Genomic DNA, 18,766 nt, shown 5'->3' with positions numbered 1-18,766 from the left:
TAAAAGGTAGTGTAATTATAGTTGTATAAGGCCTGTTTAACGTTCTTGATGAGATCATATGGTGTCTAATCCCTCACATATAGAGCTCACAGCTGCACAGTGAATGTAGCTGTAGTGTGTTGGCCCAGGACAGATGATACCAAAGTGCATGTTGTTCAGCAGGCTGTTTACAGTATTCTTTATCTCTCTGTAAACATGTCGTTCTTTCATGTATATTGAGGTATATTTACAGTACGTAGATAAAGTCCATGTGAAGTCCTGTGCTACATTATGTTATCTCCTTCACTATATACAGTAGTGTTGCTGCATGTGTCCCTGTATGAGGAGCCCCAGCAGTTACTCCCTCTCCATGTGACTAACTTTCATCTTCTAAGTATCTGTGTATTTTCTGTTTACATCCTCTTCTCTTCTCCACTCTTTCACTGTTTCCTGTCCATTGTCTAACCTCCTTTTGATTTGGCCGCTGTGTGTGTGTGTGTGTGTATGTATGTGTGTGTGTGTCCATGTCCTCCTTTTTCTTCCCCCATGTGTTGCCTTTTCGGGCGATAAGCCGAGGGAGCGCGATTTTCTGAAGACATTGCGGTTGGTGAGTGGGACAGAAGCATGTGCGGTTGAGCAGCATGGAGACACGGTGGATGATGATGATGATAAGGGGGTACGTGTGGCTCGCCCCCTCCACCTCCCTGTAACCGACTAACTCAGAGCGTGCTGTGGCCACTCATCACAAGTGTAGAAACAATCCCACTGGATGATTTGTCCCTTTCTCACATGATTGACTTAGTAGATATCTAAGCTACTCTACAGTATATTTAGTGAATAGAGTACGTTTCCTGTTTTCCAATTGTGATGACATTGTGATTTCTATGGAGCATCATGATTCATGCTACGTCCTCTGATCAGGAAATGATGTCAGAATCTTTGTTTTCATGACCAGATGATTCTGATGATGCAGAGAATCGTGCACATGATCCTAGCTGCCTGCTCAAGTTTTCTTTTTCAAGTATCTGGGATGAATTATAAGAGATTTTGCCCAATGGCCTTGCAGAAGCATCAAAAAGAAAGTTTTTAAGGACATTTTTTATTATCTTCATAATCATGTCAGTTGTTTTCTGCATCATTGAACCGTACAATCAAAGCTCTCCGAACCTCCGCATCATCTGCTGCTTTTATAGTATTAGGCTGCTTTGAAGACTCAAGGTGGCTTCATAATGAGATTCACTGAATAATAGAGGTGGGTTTTATTAAGTGTTGTTGCTACTTAGATGAGCAGGATTCTTCATTATCCTCCCACCATCAGCATAAAGATACGGCTGAATGCAGCACAAGCATTTTGCTGCTGCTAATGCTGCTGCATCCTGGCTTGAGTGCATTTTCCATTTCATAACCTCATGTCGTGGCCCCTGAACATTCACGTGGATTTGCCAGGAGACATGACATAGTTTGAGTTCTTTTACTACTCTTTACAGCACGATAAACTGAATGTAAACATATTTTAATCGCACCTCTGGCTGCAGAGTGGGGGATTGAGCCGGTTAGGTTATTTAATCTGTTAAAGCATGTTCTGAGCAGAATTGTGGAGGCGGAAATGGTGGAAAATGTTGGAGGATGGTGCTGTATATGCACAGTATGCACAGATTTTGAGTGGACTTGCAGGAATGGCTACTCTTTGGGTAGAGGTTTTTTGTGTGTGTGTGTGTGTGTGTGTGTGATAACCTCACCAGATCAGCGGGTAAGAACCTAGAAGCATGTCCTTTGTCCTCTCTGCTGTTAATCACTCTAGTCATTTTTGCTCTGATTCAGAGAAGAACCTGATTAACATACACTGTTCTTTTTCCTTTTTATGTCCACAGCCTCGGGAAAGAGGGAGGATGCGCTTCCACAGACTCCAGAATGTACAAATAGCGCTGGATTACTTAAAGAGGCGGCAGGTGAGAATTCATCCCAATGTTCTCTAACCCTAGTGCATACCTCCACCAGGTCCCGTTATGAATTTATTTACAGTATATTGCCAAGATCCACTCCATTTTTTGGGGGATCTGCATCAAATTGCGCACACTCGTAAATATCAGTCCCTTAAACATATCTGATGATTATGTTTCATCAAGGTCTATGAATTATTCTCTGAGAAATCAACTAAAATATTGAAAAACCACCGATATCGCAATGTTGAACAAATTGAATCTGGATCTGCCCCCTGATCCTGATCCACACTAAAATTGAATGGATTCGTCCCTGACCCATACTGCATCCTTCTACTATGTTTCGTGTTATTCTGTCCACTAGTTTTTGAGAAATCGTGCAAAGTAATAGAAAAACAACAAACGCTGATGAAAACATAACCTCCTAGGTGGAGGTAACAAAAATACACAAACAAACATGTGTAGCGTCCTAATACCTATGAACAGATTTTTTTTAATTATGTGCTGATTCTGATAATGTTTTGGATTTTGTGAATCAAAATACGTATTTTTAGGGGGAGATCTTTATTCAGGTAGTTTACAGTATCAAATATCCCTTGATATTTTGACTGTGTTTAATATGAGCAGTTTACTGAAAATGTGTGTGTACATTGTATATGTCTCTGTAAATGCAATACAGTGATAATGTGGCCAATCATCATTGGTGGTGATATTAGTTCTCCGAGCGCCCTGCGAGTTTCCAGACTGGAATAAATTTGAGCGATCATTGTCATTAACCTTTCAAAGCTTAGACTGCTGGAAATCAGCCTGCAGTCAGTAATGCAATAGACAAAACACACATTTCACCTTCTGCTTTTACAGTTTCCAGCATCTCACGTTGTTTCATTCAGCTCATTTCCCACAAAATCTTAATGGCAGCGTTTAAGGATTGGCGACTGACCACGAATCCCATCAGTGGGGTTTCCAAAAGCGTTGATTGCCCTCCCCTCCCCCCGCCACTGTCAGAACGCCATGAAGAACACAGCTTGGCTGAGCCACAGCCAGATGTGACGTAAGGCTCGAGACAAAGGGTTCACACATGGTCAACAAATGAGTTGTTCTGTTGTTTTTAGCCACGACAGAAACAGACATACGTCCACACATCCTCTGTAGAAAGACATGTTTAATCTCACCCTGCAGCTGATTGATCACGTTTATTAAAGATGATGAGCTGAAATCAGAGGAATGAAGGAATCTGTTTATTTTCACTCTATTTTCTGTTTCATGCTTTATTTGAAGGATGTTATTTAATTTTTCTCGCTGATATGTGGTAGATGAAGAAGTCCTGGAAGGTTCATACCATTGAATTAGTAGCAAATATCCATCCTCTCTCACACGCCTCAGTGTGAAAACCATAACAGTTCTCTGTCACATAATATAATGACTATTGTGCCACCTTGTGGTGGGTGTTAGACAATAGGCATATGATGCAACATGAGCACCATACTGTTAACAGGCATTTATTGTTTTATGCAACACACAAAAACGTGATGGTAAATAGCATTATTTTGAAACTGGTGCAGGTTTTGTACACTTATTGTAAATAAACACGTGTTAATCATATGTTTTCTGTCACCAGGTCAAACTCGTAAACATCAGGAATGATGACATCACAGACGGTAACCCGAAACTGACGCTGGGGCTGATCTGGACCATAATTCTGCACTTTCAGGTCAGTGTTAACTTATGTCTTGGAAACTGTAATGGTTTTAACAGCCAAATAATTAAGATGATCTATGAACCAGAAAGTGGACTATAACCAATTATCTAAATTCATTTGTGATGTTACTGATGAAGGTTTTGAGAGTTTTAACATGTGTTTGTAGGCAACAGAAAAACATCTGTGTTGCCTGTTATTGACGTAACTTCATGTCAAACAGCCTCCAAATTGATGCTTTTAAACTGAGCTCCCACCCATAAAATGATTGTTTCTACTTTTGACCACAAGGTGTCAAAGCTGTGCAGTGCACATCATCCTGAATGCTGTAATAGCTCTTACTCATTGGGGATTATAGTGATGTGATGCCAGTGTTTATCTGACTTACTTTACATCATGTTTGATTCAGCTCAAGCTGTGACTTGAGGTAGCACCTAGTAGCTTGGTATTCACAAAAGAAACATGCTGTTCTTTATGTAATTCATTATTTTCTTAAGACTATTTATCCACTGTTTTTTATTACAGTAGAAAAAATAGTTTCCATTTGGATAGTCGTGATGTTGTGTGCTCTTGGCTCCAAGTTTTTGTTGCTCTCTGAATCTGCTCAAAAACTGTTCTCTCTGGGAGCACTTCTCATTTTACACCAATCCTGTCAAGTGGGACAGTCTGTGTGTGCACGTCAGGAGTGTCCAGGTGTCCACCAAAGTTCAATATCTACCCAAAATCCAATAAAGTGCAGACGTTTCAAACTATGTCTCCCTCTCTGTCCGTCTTGCATTGAATTATTAATATCTTTGGCACATGCCCCGCGGCTCAGTATTTGCAAGGAATATAGCCAAAACAGTTCTGATTGAAATTGTAATGAGTTAGTATTTTGTATTTTGGAACAAGCAGGCATCTGTCTGAGAAATGCTCTCTTTGAATAAAAGGGGAGTTAGTTTATATAATTTTGCTTGGACGCTGACAGGTAGCATCAATGCTAAAAACAACACCTGCTGCAGTCAGTCTCACGCAAGCCCCCGAGCTTTTACTCCTGCAGCAACAGGCCTGTTTCCTCTTGATTTAGTAGCAGGACACTCAGTCACCGTGCACACACTTGGCGTTAATATATCAGCACGACTGACAGCAGACTGACATGTATGAACGTAACAGTGTTTTTAAAATTTTGGGCCTAAGTTTCTGGATCAGTTCCTGTCTTGTTCTGAGGACACATGCTTTTCCTATATCCGCAGGCAAATATTTTTTATATTAACTCATATAAATGAGCTCTGACAGGGTGAGTGAGCTGTTCCTGGAAGCTGGTTTACTGTGGAGGGTTTGCATTTCAGATGCTGTCCATTGTTTGGTCATGCTTTTATAACAGGGTTGATTTCATTGCACAAAGCTGCTCCACTGGACCACGCTGCATTCAGGGACGTGGTCTCAAAAACACTGGATTTCAGTGTTTGTGTTAGCTGTTGACACTGCACTGCTATCAGATGTATCTGTGCTTGTTTATTTTGCCCTGATTGACTGCAACTGTCCCCGTGTGCAGTTTCTGCAGTTTCTGCATTTACTCAAACACAGGTCCATGGTTCACTCGTGTTCATTCAGTCATTAGAATCGGGTTTTGTTACCGAATAGGTTTACACCTACAAGGAATTTGCTGTGGGATGTTTGAGCTGAGCATAAAAAATAAATAAATAAAAAAAATAAATAAAAAAAATAAATAAAAATAAACTAAAAGTAAAAAATAAAAGATATGTACAATACGAACATTAGATATGTGTAATTGAGTGTTTGCACCTTATGACCGTTATTGGCCACAGTGAGTTCACAGTCACAGGTAAGTTTTTAGCATTCACACGGCGCAGTGATGGGGTCCCGGGCCTTTTTGTTGAGGCCAGCAGCAGTCTGGAAATAAAACGCGAAGTTTTGTGTTTTGTGTGTTGAAAAATATTGTAATAACTAATGCTGTAAATCATATTGACTGTTAAAAGACACAGTTTTATGTAAGTATAACATGTACTAACACTATATTATACTGCAGTTATATCACTGTTTGATAGTTTGACCATACGCTGGTCATAAATAGCAGCAGGAGTTTGAACTGTGGCTGTCAGGTGACTTTGACCTTCAGGGAAACTTCATTGACGTTGTAATATTGTCAGCTCACGGTGATAGTTATTTTTAGTTGAGCCGTGTGGTGGCATTATACATATGCACTTTTTCACATGCTGCTTTTTCCTCTTTATGATATTTAATTTAATAGATTCAGTGGGCCCATGCTGCAGTTTGTCAGGCAGTGGTAGCCTATATTTGTTGATGGTGATGGCTTTCACAGGGTGACTCACTTCCTAGCCCGAGTCGGAGCATTTGCCCCCTTGTGAACTGCGGCGGTGGTGATCTGCTCAGATAATAGCGTTTGTTTAAACCATTGGAACTCTGGCTCTGCCATTGTGTGCGGCTTGATTAATAGACATAGTGGGAGCACTTTGTTGTCCAGCTCGGCTTTGCCCCCTGCTCCTGCCGCTCTCATTGACCCGCGCCGTTCTGTTTGTCAAAGCCCTCTTCACCGACCGGGACTCTGTCTGGCTCATGGAGCCAAAGTTGCTGAGCCAAAACTTCTCACAGCATAATAGGTGGTCATCAGCTGGCAGCCTTTTAAACCTTGTCCTCCCACAACCCCCCCCCCCCCCCCCCCTCCCTCATCACAGACACAAATATTAGGAAACCTAAGGGGCGGCTGTGACGTGCACGTTTACTGTTTAGACAAAGCTGACTAACCAGCCCGGAACAGGTCTGTCCACAAGTCATTCTCGCTCTCAGCTGAGGGCTGCGAGCACGTGGGGCCACGTCTGTGTGTGCATTTATGGTGTTTGTGCTGGATTAGCGAAGCCAGAGAAATGTTTCAAAGGTCAGAAAGGATTCCAGTGTCAGAGGAGAGTCATGAGAGAGAGCGAGCGAGCAAGACGTGCAGTGAGAGAGGGCGAGAGACAGAGAGAGGCTGACCGGTTCTCAGCTGGGAGTGTGTGGGAGTCAACGAAAGGAAAACGCCAACTCTGCTGTGGGTGAGGCGAAAGTTTATGTCTGGCTGCCAGGCTGTTTGTCACCTCCGATCGTCTGCCTGGTGCGCTGCGTGAAAATGACCTCCTGTCAGCCGGATTGTGGCTCTTCAGATCAAGCGGCCCTCACTGGATACTTTGCCTGAAAGCAGCTTTGACACTGTCGATGGGGGAGAGACTCTGTGCCCGTCAGGCATGGGAAACATCTGTGGCTGTGTTCGAGGCCCGAAAGAAGAATGCTATGTCGACCCCAAGAAAGCTCCGCTGAACCTTGAGCCCAAAGAGCACAAGGGTCGCCGCTATTTCCAAAGGAAGAAGAGGAAATCTGGGGACTTTCAGTCTGCTGGACCTCTCAGGGGTCCTGGAAGTGAAGCCATTACAAGTAGTGAAGCTGTCTGTGGCAGTGCAGAGCTTCAGAATGGCCCAGACGGGAGCACAGAGGAGAATCTGGTTAAACCCCCAGAGGTGGAGGAACATCTCTCCAGGCAGGGCAGCATCAGCAAAGGTGTCTATGTTGGATTGGTACCGGTTTTAATCCTCAGAGATTCTGACAATCAACCTCTTGGGAAGAAATTGGCGTACCGGTTTGGAAGGTTTTCCTCTGAGCAGTTGGACGTCGAAGAAAAGCTCCGTTGTATTAACACGGCGTCCAGAGGCGTCTCGGCTAAGGATGGTCTGCTTGTGAAGAAGCTGCTGCAGCGCCAGCTGAGGAGGGCTGTGAGCTTCGGAGCAGTGGAGCACATGCTGCGAACTCTGAGGGGTAATGACAGACCCGGGAGTGAGGAGGCGTTTGCCAAGATTATATGGGGCTCTCAGGCTCACAGGAGGAGGAGACGGAGGGCCAACACCTGCTCTGGTCTCCCGGCTCCTGCCAAACCTATTCTCACCCAACAGGTAAACTGAGAAGGTGTCATTTACAGCAATTACTTGTATGATTTATGATACAGCAATAACGGGTTTGATTGGTATATAATGTAATTTGAACACCGTTTTAAATCATTGGCGTAAACCACTACTGGGAAAATATATGCTAAAATAAACAAGCTATTTATTTTATCAAACAAAATAACTCATTACCTAATTTTACACCTCGTTAGTTTGGTCCATAATTTGTAAAGCTGAACATAACATCATCATTGTGGTGTTTTCTGTCTGTGATCACACATGTACACGCAATCATATATTTTTTAATATATTTACACCACGGGTAAGGACAGTGACATGTTGACTTCAGTATTTGACCAAATAAACTATTATTCATATATATATAAAGGAAAAGTGACTCTTTCTGGTGAAGAATAAGCTATTTTAATTTTACTTAAGTAATAATTGACAAACATCAAAGACAAAGTTAGCGCTTACTGTAAGATCTGTTTTGGTTTTGGTTTGGTTGAGTACATTCAGAACACAACTGGCTTGTATTACAATATATAATATACAATATTCATATATTCATTATTATATTAATTAGGGCGGTGCGGTGGTTAGCTCTGTTGCCTGTTCTACTCTGGCTTCCTTCCACAGTGCAAACACATGCATATTGAGGTTAGGATGATTTACAATAGGTGTGAATGTGGTTGATCGTCTTTGTGTGTCGACCCTGGCGACCTCTCCAGGATGTAGCCCGTCTCTTACCTAATGGTCAAAACCTTCAGCTGTGATTGGCTCCAGCTCCCCCACATGACCCAAAAGGATAAGCAGATGATGGATGGGTGAATAGCTATCTCACTAATGCTGCTTATGTTTGGTATTTATCTTTACATTTTGTGCATGAATGGCTGCTGGACTTTGTTTGAAAGACATTCTAAAAATGTGCTGATGATAAAACATTTGCTGGTCTTTTTTCCAGAGGACATGATTGTGGATTTAATGATTATTCTGAAATCATCAGGTTGATAATTACAAATATATTTAGGCAGTGAATTAACAGGACACTGTGCATTCATTTTCTCAGCAAGATAAACTCTTAATGTTTGGATCTATGATGGCTTTTGTATATTTTTTTAAATTGTGGTGTGGTTTGGAAACCTCATTTTGTCCAGACAAAGCAGAAAATGTATTTCTTTAGGTTCAGCTCTTTTATGCTCAGTGCGCTGTAGGAAGGTTGAGACTGTACCGGCCTGTCCACTCCATCCCTTGTTAAGGAAGTCTGAGTTATCTCCCCAGTTGCTATGTTCTGGATCCAGTTGGGCTAAAAGGAGTAAATCAATGCTGTTTCTTTGGCTTTAGATCATTTATGATGTTTTCTGTGTTATAGTGGAAGAATGTGGGAGGATTCTTTCATTGTGTGTTTGCTTCAGGATGGTGCTTGTTGAGTCTGAGCTGTGTGTTGAGCTCTGAAGATCAGTCGATTACTTGAGTTGACAGATGAAAGGAGTTTTGCAAGAAATATGCCAAATAGTTACAGATATCACCGCCTCAGATGTGATGATTTGATGCTTTTCTTTGTCGTACCTGATAATAAATACAATATCTGTGTGTTTTGAAATACTGGTTGAATAAAATAAGCAATTTGAAAATGTCACTTTGAGCTCTGAGAAATTCTGATGAACAAATTTAACTTTTTGGATTAATTCACAGAAAACTGGCAGATGAGTCAGTAATGAAAGTAATAGTTAGTTTCAACCCTTGTGGGTTTTTTCTGGCTTTGCTTTTCTTTTCGTCTTCATTGTTTTTATGCCTCATGTTCATCTTGTAGCTATCCTCAGTTCATTTGCTGCTTTCTTGTTGTTAAAAATAGAATCAAACTTCTTACGATGTATTATACAGGAAACAGACTATTTCTGGTTGTTTGTGTGTATTACAGGGAAATAAGCCTTGAATCAATGTTTAAAGAGTGTGTTGCTAAGATTTCATGAATGATCTTAAAACACAGTGTGCAAAGAAAACTTGAACTCGACCTGTTTTACGTGGCACTGTTTGTTTTACACCGTTCTACTCTACAGCTGATTCATACACTGAAAAGCTATTAGGTGATTTATTACATAGCTCTATCTCGACCTCTAGCCTGCCAACATTTTCCATGTGTCAAATACGAACAGGGCTGATCATGCATTGGATAAGGATCCTCTGATTCTTGTCAAAATACATATTTGTCATTATTAATGGGAAAATGTTGAGTTTTTGCTTGTTTGTGTGGTGGTGTTACATTTCCTTGTGTTACTAGTTCATTACAGGTTTGTAGGTTAGATTTCCTTTGACTGCGCACTATTTTCCTTCACTGCATGTTTAACGTTGGTGCATTTTCAAAACACCTTTTTCTTTTTCTACCTGGGCCAGATCTCGGAGATCCATGTGACAGGGGAGTCCGAGGACATGACAGCCAAGGAGAGGCTGCTGCTCTGGTCCAGGCAGATAACTGACGGCTACGTAGGTGTACGATGTGACAACTTCACAACCTCGTGGAGGGATGGGAGGCTGTTTAACGCCATTATTCATAAATACAGGTAATATAGGTAGAACATTTGCTGGTGAATTGAATGGAATAAAAAATATTGGTGTTATTGGCTCTATACCATGATTTTATTTTAATCATTCAGCTCTAATTCCTTGTTTTGTCAGTGTTGTGTTTTGTTAGTATCCCTTAGTATGGCTGCCTGACAATTCTCTTTTTCTCTCTCTGTCTTTTTGTGTTGCAGACCAGACCTGGTCGATATGAGTCGTGTGTCGACACAAAGCAACCGCTCAAATTTGGAGCACGCGTTTTGTACAGCTGAACAGCTGGGGGTTGCCAGTCTGCTGGACCCCGAGGGTAAGACTCCTACACACATTGTCATGTTCGATTTGCCTCTGAAAACCCCGCAAAAACTTTTTTGACATCTTGAAATCAGAATTGAGGAGTCATTTCTCTGAGTATGGCTCATGTGTTGCATTTGTGACCTTTTGGTTTTTACTTCCTTCATCAGATGTGGATGTTCAGTGTCCCGACGAGAAGTCAGTCATCACGTACATCTCCATGCTGTACGACTCCTTCCCCAAAGTACCCGACGGCGTGGATGGAATCAGCCCTAATGTAAGTCGATTGGCGTCGGCCCACCGGTAACTCCTCCCGGTCAAAGTGAAAGTGCTGAAAACCTTTATTGATGATGTTGACGTTTTTGCTCCGAACAGGAAGTGGACATCAAATGGGTGGAGTACCAGAACATGATCAAATACCTCAGCCAGTGGATCAAACACAATGTGGTCGTAATGACAGACAGATCATTCCCCAACAACCCTGCGGAAATCAAGGTATCACACCCCTGCACATAAACATCACTTTGTAGATCTTAGTCATTATTATTAATTTTTAATTTTATTAACTGGAACTATAAGCTGGAATTTAGTGTTCATTTAGAACTGGCATATAATGTGAGAGAGAGGTGAAGGATAATTACCTGCTTCAAATAGTCCACATATATATCTGCTGTACCTGAGGCTCGAAGTGATATTGATGGATATGAGAGCAGCAGCAGCAGCATCCATTTGCTGCAAGACGTCAATAAACTCTGGCAGTAAAGGCACTTATATGCAGTTAGAATAAAAGACAAGAGTATGGACAAATATTTAGAGATTCCTCCTGGTTCATGTTTATTCTAATGCTACATTTTCCGTGTAACCTCTGCTTTCTTTCACAGGCACTTTACACACAGTATCTGCAGTTTAAAGAACACGAAATCCCACTGAAAGAGAACGACAAGACAAAAATCGAAAACCTCTACCAAATGCTGGAGGTATGCAAATGAAAAAACGACAGAGCTTGTTACTTCGATTCTGTGTCTTCTTGCACATTGTAATAATATGTGTTTGTGGTGATTCTGCCAGATGTGGATTGAGTTTGGACGCATCCAGTTACCCGCGGGGCATCACCCCAACGATGTGGAGAAGGAATGGGGTAAACTGATCGTTGCCATGCTGGAAAGGGAGAAGAGCCTGAGGCCTGAGGTGGAGAGGTATGCAGAGCCACTCAGCATATTAACGCTTTATCTGGCCCGGGCCGTCATGATGTCATTCAAAGTACTAATCATCTTTTTAAAGGGGTACCTATTTTCCATCATACATCATTTTACAAGGTCAAATGCTCATATCAAACATTGCGGAAGTTTTGATTAAGATAAACATACATGTATGTAGTGAGACAAGTGCTCAGGCGTCAGATTACTCTGAACAGGTTCAAACTGTTTTTCTATTTCTTTTTTTACGGTTATCTGCTTCAAGCACAGATCGTTCTCCCAAAACAATCTATAGCTTCTTTCAGACATGCTCTGAAGTCCAGACATTTTCCTGAAACCGTCCGAAGAGGCTGAATGTGAGAACACAAATGTCTGAGTCAGCTGCTCCAGACATTTTCTGGAATTTTTCTCACCAGCCTCTTAGTAATATGTCTGGAAAATGCCAGAGTAAGCCCATGAGAGAATACAGCAGGAACTTGCCAAAAATGGGAGTGAGTGGGTGTTATCTAACACCCAACAGACCCAAAACTGGAAAATTACATATATCATAGGATAAAAGGAGAAGCCAGACACGTAGAAGACGCTGACGACAAGATTCGAGAGCTTTTAGTGAGAAGGGCTGACGCTGTTGTCAATGTGCTGAAAACAAAAACACTGAGCTTTCCGCAGTGGAATTTATATGTCATGTCCTGCCTCCTGCATGTGCTACCCAGGGGCCATCCCTCACCTGAATGTTCTGGAAAAACACATCTGGCCCCGACAATCTCCCGCTGTGTTCCTCCAAGGCAAATTCCAGAAAATGTTTAGGCCCAGTCTCTGAAAAGAGTCTAGTTTATAGGCATTTCATTTACTCTGGCTTACAAATCTGTATATTATGTTCTGTTTCTCAGTTTTTGTTATTGGTTACTTAACTTTATAGTCAGAACTTCCACACTGATTGGAGGATGAGGTGGTGCTCACAACTGTTGCATGTGCTGCCCATCCGCAGCCACTGAGAAGAAAGTGGGCCTTTAGGGGGCCTGAGCTAATATTGCCTGTTTCAGACAGCCCTTCATCCTACTGTTCTCGGTTATTTGTCTTCTAGCAGTCACTATTTAACTGACACTATTTTATTAGAACTGAAGCTGGTGTTTCATTTGACCAAATGTTTGTGTTTGAGGCCACACAGTGGGATCCAAACTGTGAAATGTGGAAAGTGTGCTGCAATCGCAGGGAAAGTTGTTTAGATAAAGGAGCAAAGATGCTGCATGGGTCAGCATAACACTCTCCGAGGCTGGCGTGCACAGGTTTCATATTCCAGGTTAAACAATGTCTCTAGTGAGCCCAGATGCTGGAGGATCGTGTTAATGTCAGAGAGTGAATTTCCTTATTAAAGCAGAAAGCCCCTCGCGGAGCCGCTGTGCTCTATGATGTGGTTTATATCAACATTTTTATGAGGTGTTATATACGCTTTGCTTTCTGGATTTGATTTACTGCAGCCAAAGATCACACTCTGCTTATGATAAGGTTGAATTTTTTCCTGCTGTTGTCATGGATGATTTGCAAAACTGGATTCGACAGGTCTTAAATAAATCTTGTAATGATGAAATAGCTAATCACTTAAAGAGGTGTTTTTATGTTGTGCAGCTCAGGGATGAAACCATGATTAGTTTATTTTCTAGGTACTTTAAAAACACAGAAACATGAATAGCTGGATTTTATGTCGTAGCATGTTTGAGTTTAGGTGTTTTCTGATATTTAATAGTATGACAGCTTTTTAATGGCAAGCTCAGTCAAGTGTTTGAACTTGGCTTTCTGTTTCCATCAGTGTTTGTTTGCAGAGTAGATCTTATTTCCAAGGAAACTCAAATGTCATCTGATGGATTTGGAAATTCTCTGTCAACGATACTTCGCCTCTCCTCTCCTGCCTTCACGGCCTAAAACCACATCAGACCTAATATTAATATTGGGTGTGGTGAAAACTGGCAGAAACAGCAATCGCAGCAGTTTAATACAATATCAGTTCTTCTGCAGGTGTAGCTGTGTCCCAACCTGCTGTGTGGATTTTATCCCCCTAAGGGCGGCATTTTATTCCAGGGTGGGATTCGTTTCACATGCCGCTCACCTGGCCGCGGCGCTATAAATATGAGAAAGTTGAAAGTTGTTCCCTCAGTTGCGAGTGCTCGGGTTAAAAAGCTGGGTTGGAGGCTGGGGTCCGCACAGAGGGACGGTGTGGATGAGACGCAGCGATTCACTGGTGAAGTAGGATGGCCTATTTTAGTGGGATCAGGTCTATTAGCAACAACAGCTTCACCAGCTATGGCTCCAGTGACAGTGTTTACGCTGAACCTTTACAAATCAACAGCTCAGTTTTTCTCAATAACAACATCAACTATGGATCCAGGTGAGGTTTGCAGTGTGTGAGTTTGACTTTTGTGAAGCTTTTTTAAAATTTTTAATTGAAGTTCATTCCTCATTTTGTTTTTTTTAGGCTTGAGATGCTGCAGCAGATTGCCAACAAAGTCCAGCGGGACTGCGTTAACGGGGAGGACAAGCTGGCGTTGGCACGAGCAGCCCTACAGTCTGTGAGTATTGTGCAAGCTCTGTTTGACTTTATATATATATAAATCATGACAAATATACTGAGTCCACGTTATTTCTCTTTTCTTTTTGTCTCGGCTAAGGATGCAAAACGTCTTGAGTCTGGAATCCAGTTCCTCCATGAAGCGGAGATCGCTGGCTACTTGTTGGAGTGTGAGAATATCCTCCGACAACAAGTGGTGGACATCCAACTTCTCCTGGACGGCAAATTCCCCTTTGCAGATCAACTAGTCCAGAGGTACAAAGTAGATCCCCCTGTATGATAACACACAGAAACTTCTTAAATATTAAGACGACTAATTTAATCAAGCCTTATTTTAAACAGGGTTTCAAAACTTCGTGACGACCTGCTGACCCTGAGAGCCGAGTGTTCGTCGGTGTACAGCAGAGGCCGCACCCTGACTTCAGAGCAAACCAAAATGATGATCTCGGGCATCACGCAAAGCCTGAACTCTGGCTTCTCTCAGAACATCGGCACAAACCTGACACCAGCCCTTACTCCTGCACTCACCCCGGGGGGGTTAGGTACTCCCGGGTCCATGTTCACCTCTAGCCTTACACCGTGCCTCACCCCTGCCTTGACCCCCGGCATGCAAACTCCTTCAGTCCAGAGCTACATGGGGAGTGGCGGCGGTGGCGGCATGGATCCCGGCAGCCTCAGGCATTTGAAACAAATGCAGATCCGCAAGCCTTTACTGAAGTCCTCACTGGCCGACCCCAACATGACAGAAGAGGAGGTCAACGTGAAATATGTTCAGGACCTCCTGATCTGGGTGGAAGAGATGCAGGTGAGTCGTCCACATCAGTTTGTTGTTATGTACTGTTGGCACACTTAAAATAATAATAATAATAATATTTGATTTTTCTTTTCCCTTCTTTCTTTTTTCTTTTTAAAGGTGCAGCTGGACCGTTCCGAGTGGGGATCCGATTTGCCAAGTGTGAAAACACATTTAGAGAACCACATAAGTGTACAGAGAGCCATTGAAGAATTTCAAATGAGTCTTAAAGAGGCCAAACTGAGTGAAGTAAGGATTCTGGAGTTTCTATCTGTCTTCAAATTTATGTAGAAACATAAATAATAGTAATAACTACAACATAATCTATGATCTAAATAATAATCTCAATGTTGATTTAGTTAATCAGTTTCTTGAGAGAAAACTAATAGAAAACAAACATATTTTTCTTTTCTCAGATTCAGATGACCCTTCCCCTGAAGCTAAGCTATTCAGACAAATTGAACAAACTAGAAAAGCAGTATGAGAGGCTATTGGTAAGTTATCCACTGAGCTCAACAGTCAAAATCCAAAATCTGCAATGCTTTATAAATGCAACGATTTACGTGCTGTTTGTAGTCTGAACACATGGAGTGTTTGTTTCAGAGCTGTTCGAGAGAGCGGCAAAGCCACCTGGAGAACCTGCTCGACTTCGTGTCGCAGGCCACTCAGGAGCTCATCTGGCTGAACGAGAAGGAGGAGGAGGAGGTCGCCTTCGACTGGAGCGATCGCACCGGCAACATCTCCAAGAAAAGAGACTACCACGCTGTGAGCCATTTTATGTGTATTTTAATTTTAACAGTCATTTAATCAACAGTAATCTGTTAAATCCTCCACGCAGACAGAGCAACAAGGACCTGTTCAGACAGCTGTGTTGGTTGTAGAGGCTAAGCTTCTGCAGAGCTGCGCACAGTCTTGTTAGTGGAGGGATTTGTCTGTGCATTGTAGCCTGAACGATTAACTCCATACTGAGCAGTGTGGGGCAGGTCATGATAATGTGTGATAGGGTGGAGTGTTGGCTGGAGATACTCAGCTTAATGTCTTCGTACAGGACCTGATGAGAGAGCTGGAAGAAAAGGAGGAGGTGATCAAGTCTGTGCAGGACAAGGCAGAACGCCTGATGTTCAAGAACCACCCAGCTAAGATAACTATTGAGGTAAGCCGCTGTTTGTTGTCTCTCTGCGGTCAGTACGACAATTAGATTCTAAATTTTGGACCGGGTACAGTGTCTCCACCCTGCGTACAGCCGCCACTGGGATTAAACGATTGCAATGTCCTGTTTCAGCTCGTAATTTTCCAGCAATTACACCTGGACTCATGTTTGTGTTGGTTTTCCTTCCAGGCGTACAGAGCTGCTATGCAGACACAGTGGAGCTGGGTCCTACAGCTCTGCTCGTGTGTAGAGCAGCATCTCAAGGAGAATGCTGTTTATTTCGAGGTGAGTTTCTGCGATTTTATTATAAAAAAAAATGTTTGTGTCAATGCAGAAATGCATTCAGGAGACACGGCTAATTTGTCATTATCCCCCCCCCGTGCAGTATTTCAGTGATGCCAAAGAGTCCCTTGACTACCTTAAGAACCTGCAAGACGCCATTCAAAGGAAGTACAGCTGTGATCGGACAAGCAGCCTGCACAGACTGGAGGACCTCGTTCAGGAGTCCATGGTAAACTGATGAAAAGAGATGAAGTGTGTAGGTGCAGCATGGGCGAGGTAAATAAAGGAAAGAAACGCATTGTGTTGATATTGTGTGTTTGTAGGATGAGAAAGAGCAGCTCCTTCAGTACCGCAGCACCGTAGCCGGTTTAGTGGGCAGGGCCAAAAACATCGTGCAGCTCAGACCCAGGAACCCAGAGAGCCCCGTGAGATCCTCCATCCCCGTCAAAGCCATCTGTGATTATCGTCAAATAGAGGTACAATCGTACGCCACATTAAATGTTCTGCTAATTTGAAAGTTTCCTACAAAATCTAAGCTGTGTCTGTATCACAACTCTTTCAGATTACCATTTACAAAGATGACGAGTGTGTGTTGGCCAACAACTCTCACCGGGCCAAGTGGAAGGTCATCAACCCGGCAGGGAATGAGGCCATGGTGCCCTCCGTTTGTTTCACTGTGCCTCCGCCCAACAGAGAGGCTGTCGATATGGCAACTAGGTGAGATCTTAAAGGCAAAGTGAACTCATGAGTCAAACGTTCTGGTGATGAGACATTATTCATGCTGCTTTTGTTTGTCCTGCAGAACTGAGCAGTTATTCCAGAATGTCCTGGCGCTGTGGCACCACTCCCACATCAACATGAAGAGTGTGGTGTCGTGGCATTATCTCATGTCTGATATAAGAGCCATCCGCAACTGGAACGTGGCCTCGGTATGTTTGACTTATTCGGTTAATGAACATTTATGATAATCAGACTCATTTTTCATTGTCATTCCAAGAGAAATGCAACGTATATGTGTCTTATTTCCACTTTTATCTCTCCGACTAATTCAGATAAAGACCATGCTACCAGGTGAGCATCAGCAGGTCTTGAGCAACCTGCAGTCCCACTTCGACGAGTTCCTGGAGGACAGCGAGGAGTCCGAGGTCTTCACGGTGGCAGACTGCGCCCAGCTAGAGAGAGAAGTCGCCGCCTGCAAGGAGTACTACCAGGGACTGCTCCGATCCGCAGAGAGAGGCAAGGCTCTGATCCCCTTCCTGTGCCTCCCAACTACGAGCTGCTGATGCATATCGAACACAACGCCGCGAGGGAAACACACGGCTCTTTAAGCCTTTTAAGCCCCAAGTCAATACCTTTTAGAATTATGTAATTTTTTTTTTTTCTTTTGCTGAACCAAGAGGAATTTCTTAAGAGATGGTTGTTTTTGCTGTGAAGCAAAGCAAACACTTGGAAGTTCGTAATGGGTTTCAAATAGATTTTAATATTGAGAAGAGAAATACAGAATTCATGTTATATTGTGATGTTATATAGATATGTGTAGAAAAACAGAGATATGATCAATTACAAGTAAGCTTGGGGAAGTACCCTTCCCCATTTTTGAACGTTCTCATCTTATGAAGTCCACTTTCCTAATGTGTGTATGACTTCATCTTGGCAGTGTAGAAAGTGCCAGTGACTCAGTCTCATTGCAACAGCTCTTACTTGGCCTTATATGGTGATAATGACGCCACCTAGAGGTGAAGTTGGGTTACTGTCAGTTAATGTGTGAGTCTGTATGATAAAGGCAATTGTTTTATCGATGGCCTTTTAAATAGTTGTGATTTTCAGATGGAGGCAAACATTTACATCCGCAGCTTTCAAAAAATATATTAAATGTGTATTTTCAATGTTTGGATCACAAACATATTTTATGTTCTAATGTTTAGGTTCTTATATAAACATTGATTTCTTTAACAGAGGAACACGAGGAGTCGGTGTACAACAATTACATCTCAGAAATCCGCAACTTCCGCATGCATCTGGAGGCCCACGAAGAACACCTCATCAGGCAAATCCGCACACCACTGGAGAGGGACGACCTGGAGCAGAGTCTCCAGCGCATCACGGAGCACGAGGTACACATCTGCGTATCTGTAATCATTTTGAAAGATAAAGAACTTTCAGGTGTTGTTTTCTCAATCATGCTTTTCTACACGCCACTCTCCAGAGGAAAACGGCGGAGCTGAACAAACTAAAGGACGACCTCGATGTCATGAAGGAGAAGTGCGAGTTCTTCCTCAGGCAGGCTGCAGGTTCTCCGTCTGTGCCGACGCTTTCCTCTGAGCTCACCGTCCTCGTTCAGAACATGAGCCAAGTCTACTCCATGTCCTCCATTTATATGGACAAGTA

General features: G+C 42.6%; 1 protein-coding gene across 24 annotated transcripts in view; it reads left to right on the top strand.

The window, feature by feature from the left end:
- The window catches only part of dst (dystonin), a 108,739-nt gene that overhangs the window by 24,293 nt on the left and 65,680 nt on the right, over positions 1 to 18,766 (top strand). For 18 of the 24 annotated variants that reach the window (XM_034609552.1, XM_034609565.1, XM_034609566.1 and 15 more), the window contains 24 exons: positions 551 to 655; positions 1,851 to 1,928; positions 3,538 to 3,630; positions 9,939 to 10,105; positions 10,298 to 10,410; positions 10,565 to 10,671; positions 10,770 to 10,889; positions 11,276 to 11,371; positions 11,463 to 11,590; positions 14,061 to 14,154; positions 14,254 to 14,408; positions 14,496 to 14,958; positions 15,067 to 15,195; positions 15,363 to 15,440; positions 15,550 to 15,711; positions 15,995 to 16,099; positions 16,286 to 16,381; positions 16,482 to 16,607; positions 16,702 to 16,854; positions 16,941 to 17,095; positions 17,181 to 17,307; positions 17,431 to 17,614; positions 18,335 to 18,492; positions 18,585 to 18,763. In XM_034609552.1, the coding sequence (XP_034465443.1) occupies positions 551 to 655; positions 1,851 to 1,928; positions 3,538 to 3,630; positions 9,939 to 10,105; positions 10,298 to 10,410; positions 10,565 to 10,671; positions 10,770 to 10,889; positions 11,276 to 11,371; positions 11,463 to 11,590; positions 14,061 to 14,154; positions 14,254 to 14,408; positions 14,496 to 14,958; positions 15,067 to 15,195; positions 15,363 to 15,440; positions 15,550 to 15,711; positions 15,995 to 16,099; positions 16,286 to 16,381; positions 16,482 to 16,607; positions 16,702 to 16,854; positions 16,941 to 17,095; positions 17,181 to 17,307; positions 17,431 to 17,614; positions 18,335 to 18,492; positions 18,585 to 18,763 (3,371 nt within the window). Of the gene's footprint in view, positions 1 to 550; positions 656 to 1,850; positions 1,929 to 3,537; positions 3,631 to 6,459; positions 7,554 to 9,938; positions 10,106 to 10,297; positions 10,411 to 10,564; positions 10,672 to 10,769; positions 10,890 to 11,275; positions 11,372 to 11,462; positions 11,591 to 14,060; positions 14,155 to 14,253; positions 14,409 to 14,495; positions 14,959 to 15,066; positions 15,196 to 15,362; positions 15,441 to 15,549; positions 15,712 to 15,994; positions 16,100 to 16,285; positions 16,382 to 16,481; positions 16,608 to 16,701; positions 16,855 to 16,940; positions 17,096 to 17,180; positions 17,308 to 17,430; positions 17,615 to 18,334; positions 18,493 to 18,584; positions 18,764 to 18,766 lie in introns of those variants that run through there. The other 6 variants (XM_034609554.1, XM_034609555.1, XM_034609570.1 and 3 more) reach the window with 3 other exon arrangements.

The sequence above is a fragment of the Hippoglossus hippoglossus genome, chromosome 15, assembly GCF_009819705.1.
Source record: "Hippoglossus hippoglossus isolate fHipHip1 chromosome 15, fHipHip1.pri, whole genome shotgun sequence".
NCBI classification, from domain to species: Eukaryota; Metazoa; Chordata; class Actinopteri; order Pleuronectiformes; family Pleuronectidae; genus Hippoglossus; species Hippoglossus hippoglossus.
Note: the sequence above shows the minus strand (reverse complement) of the source record. Positions and strands in the feature narration are given on the sequence as shown.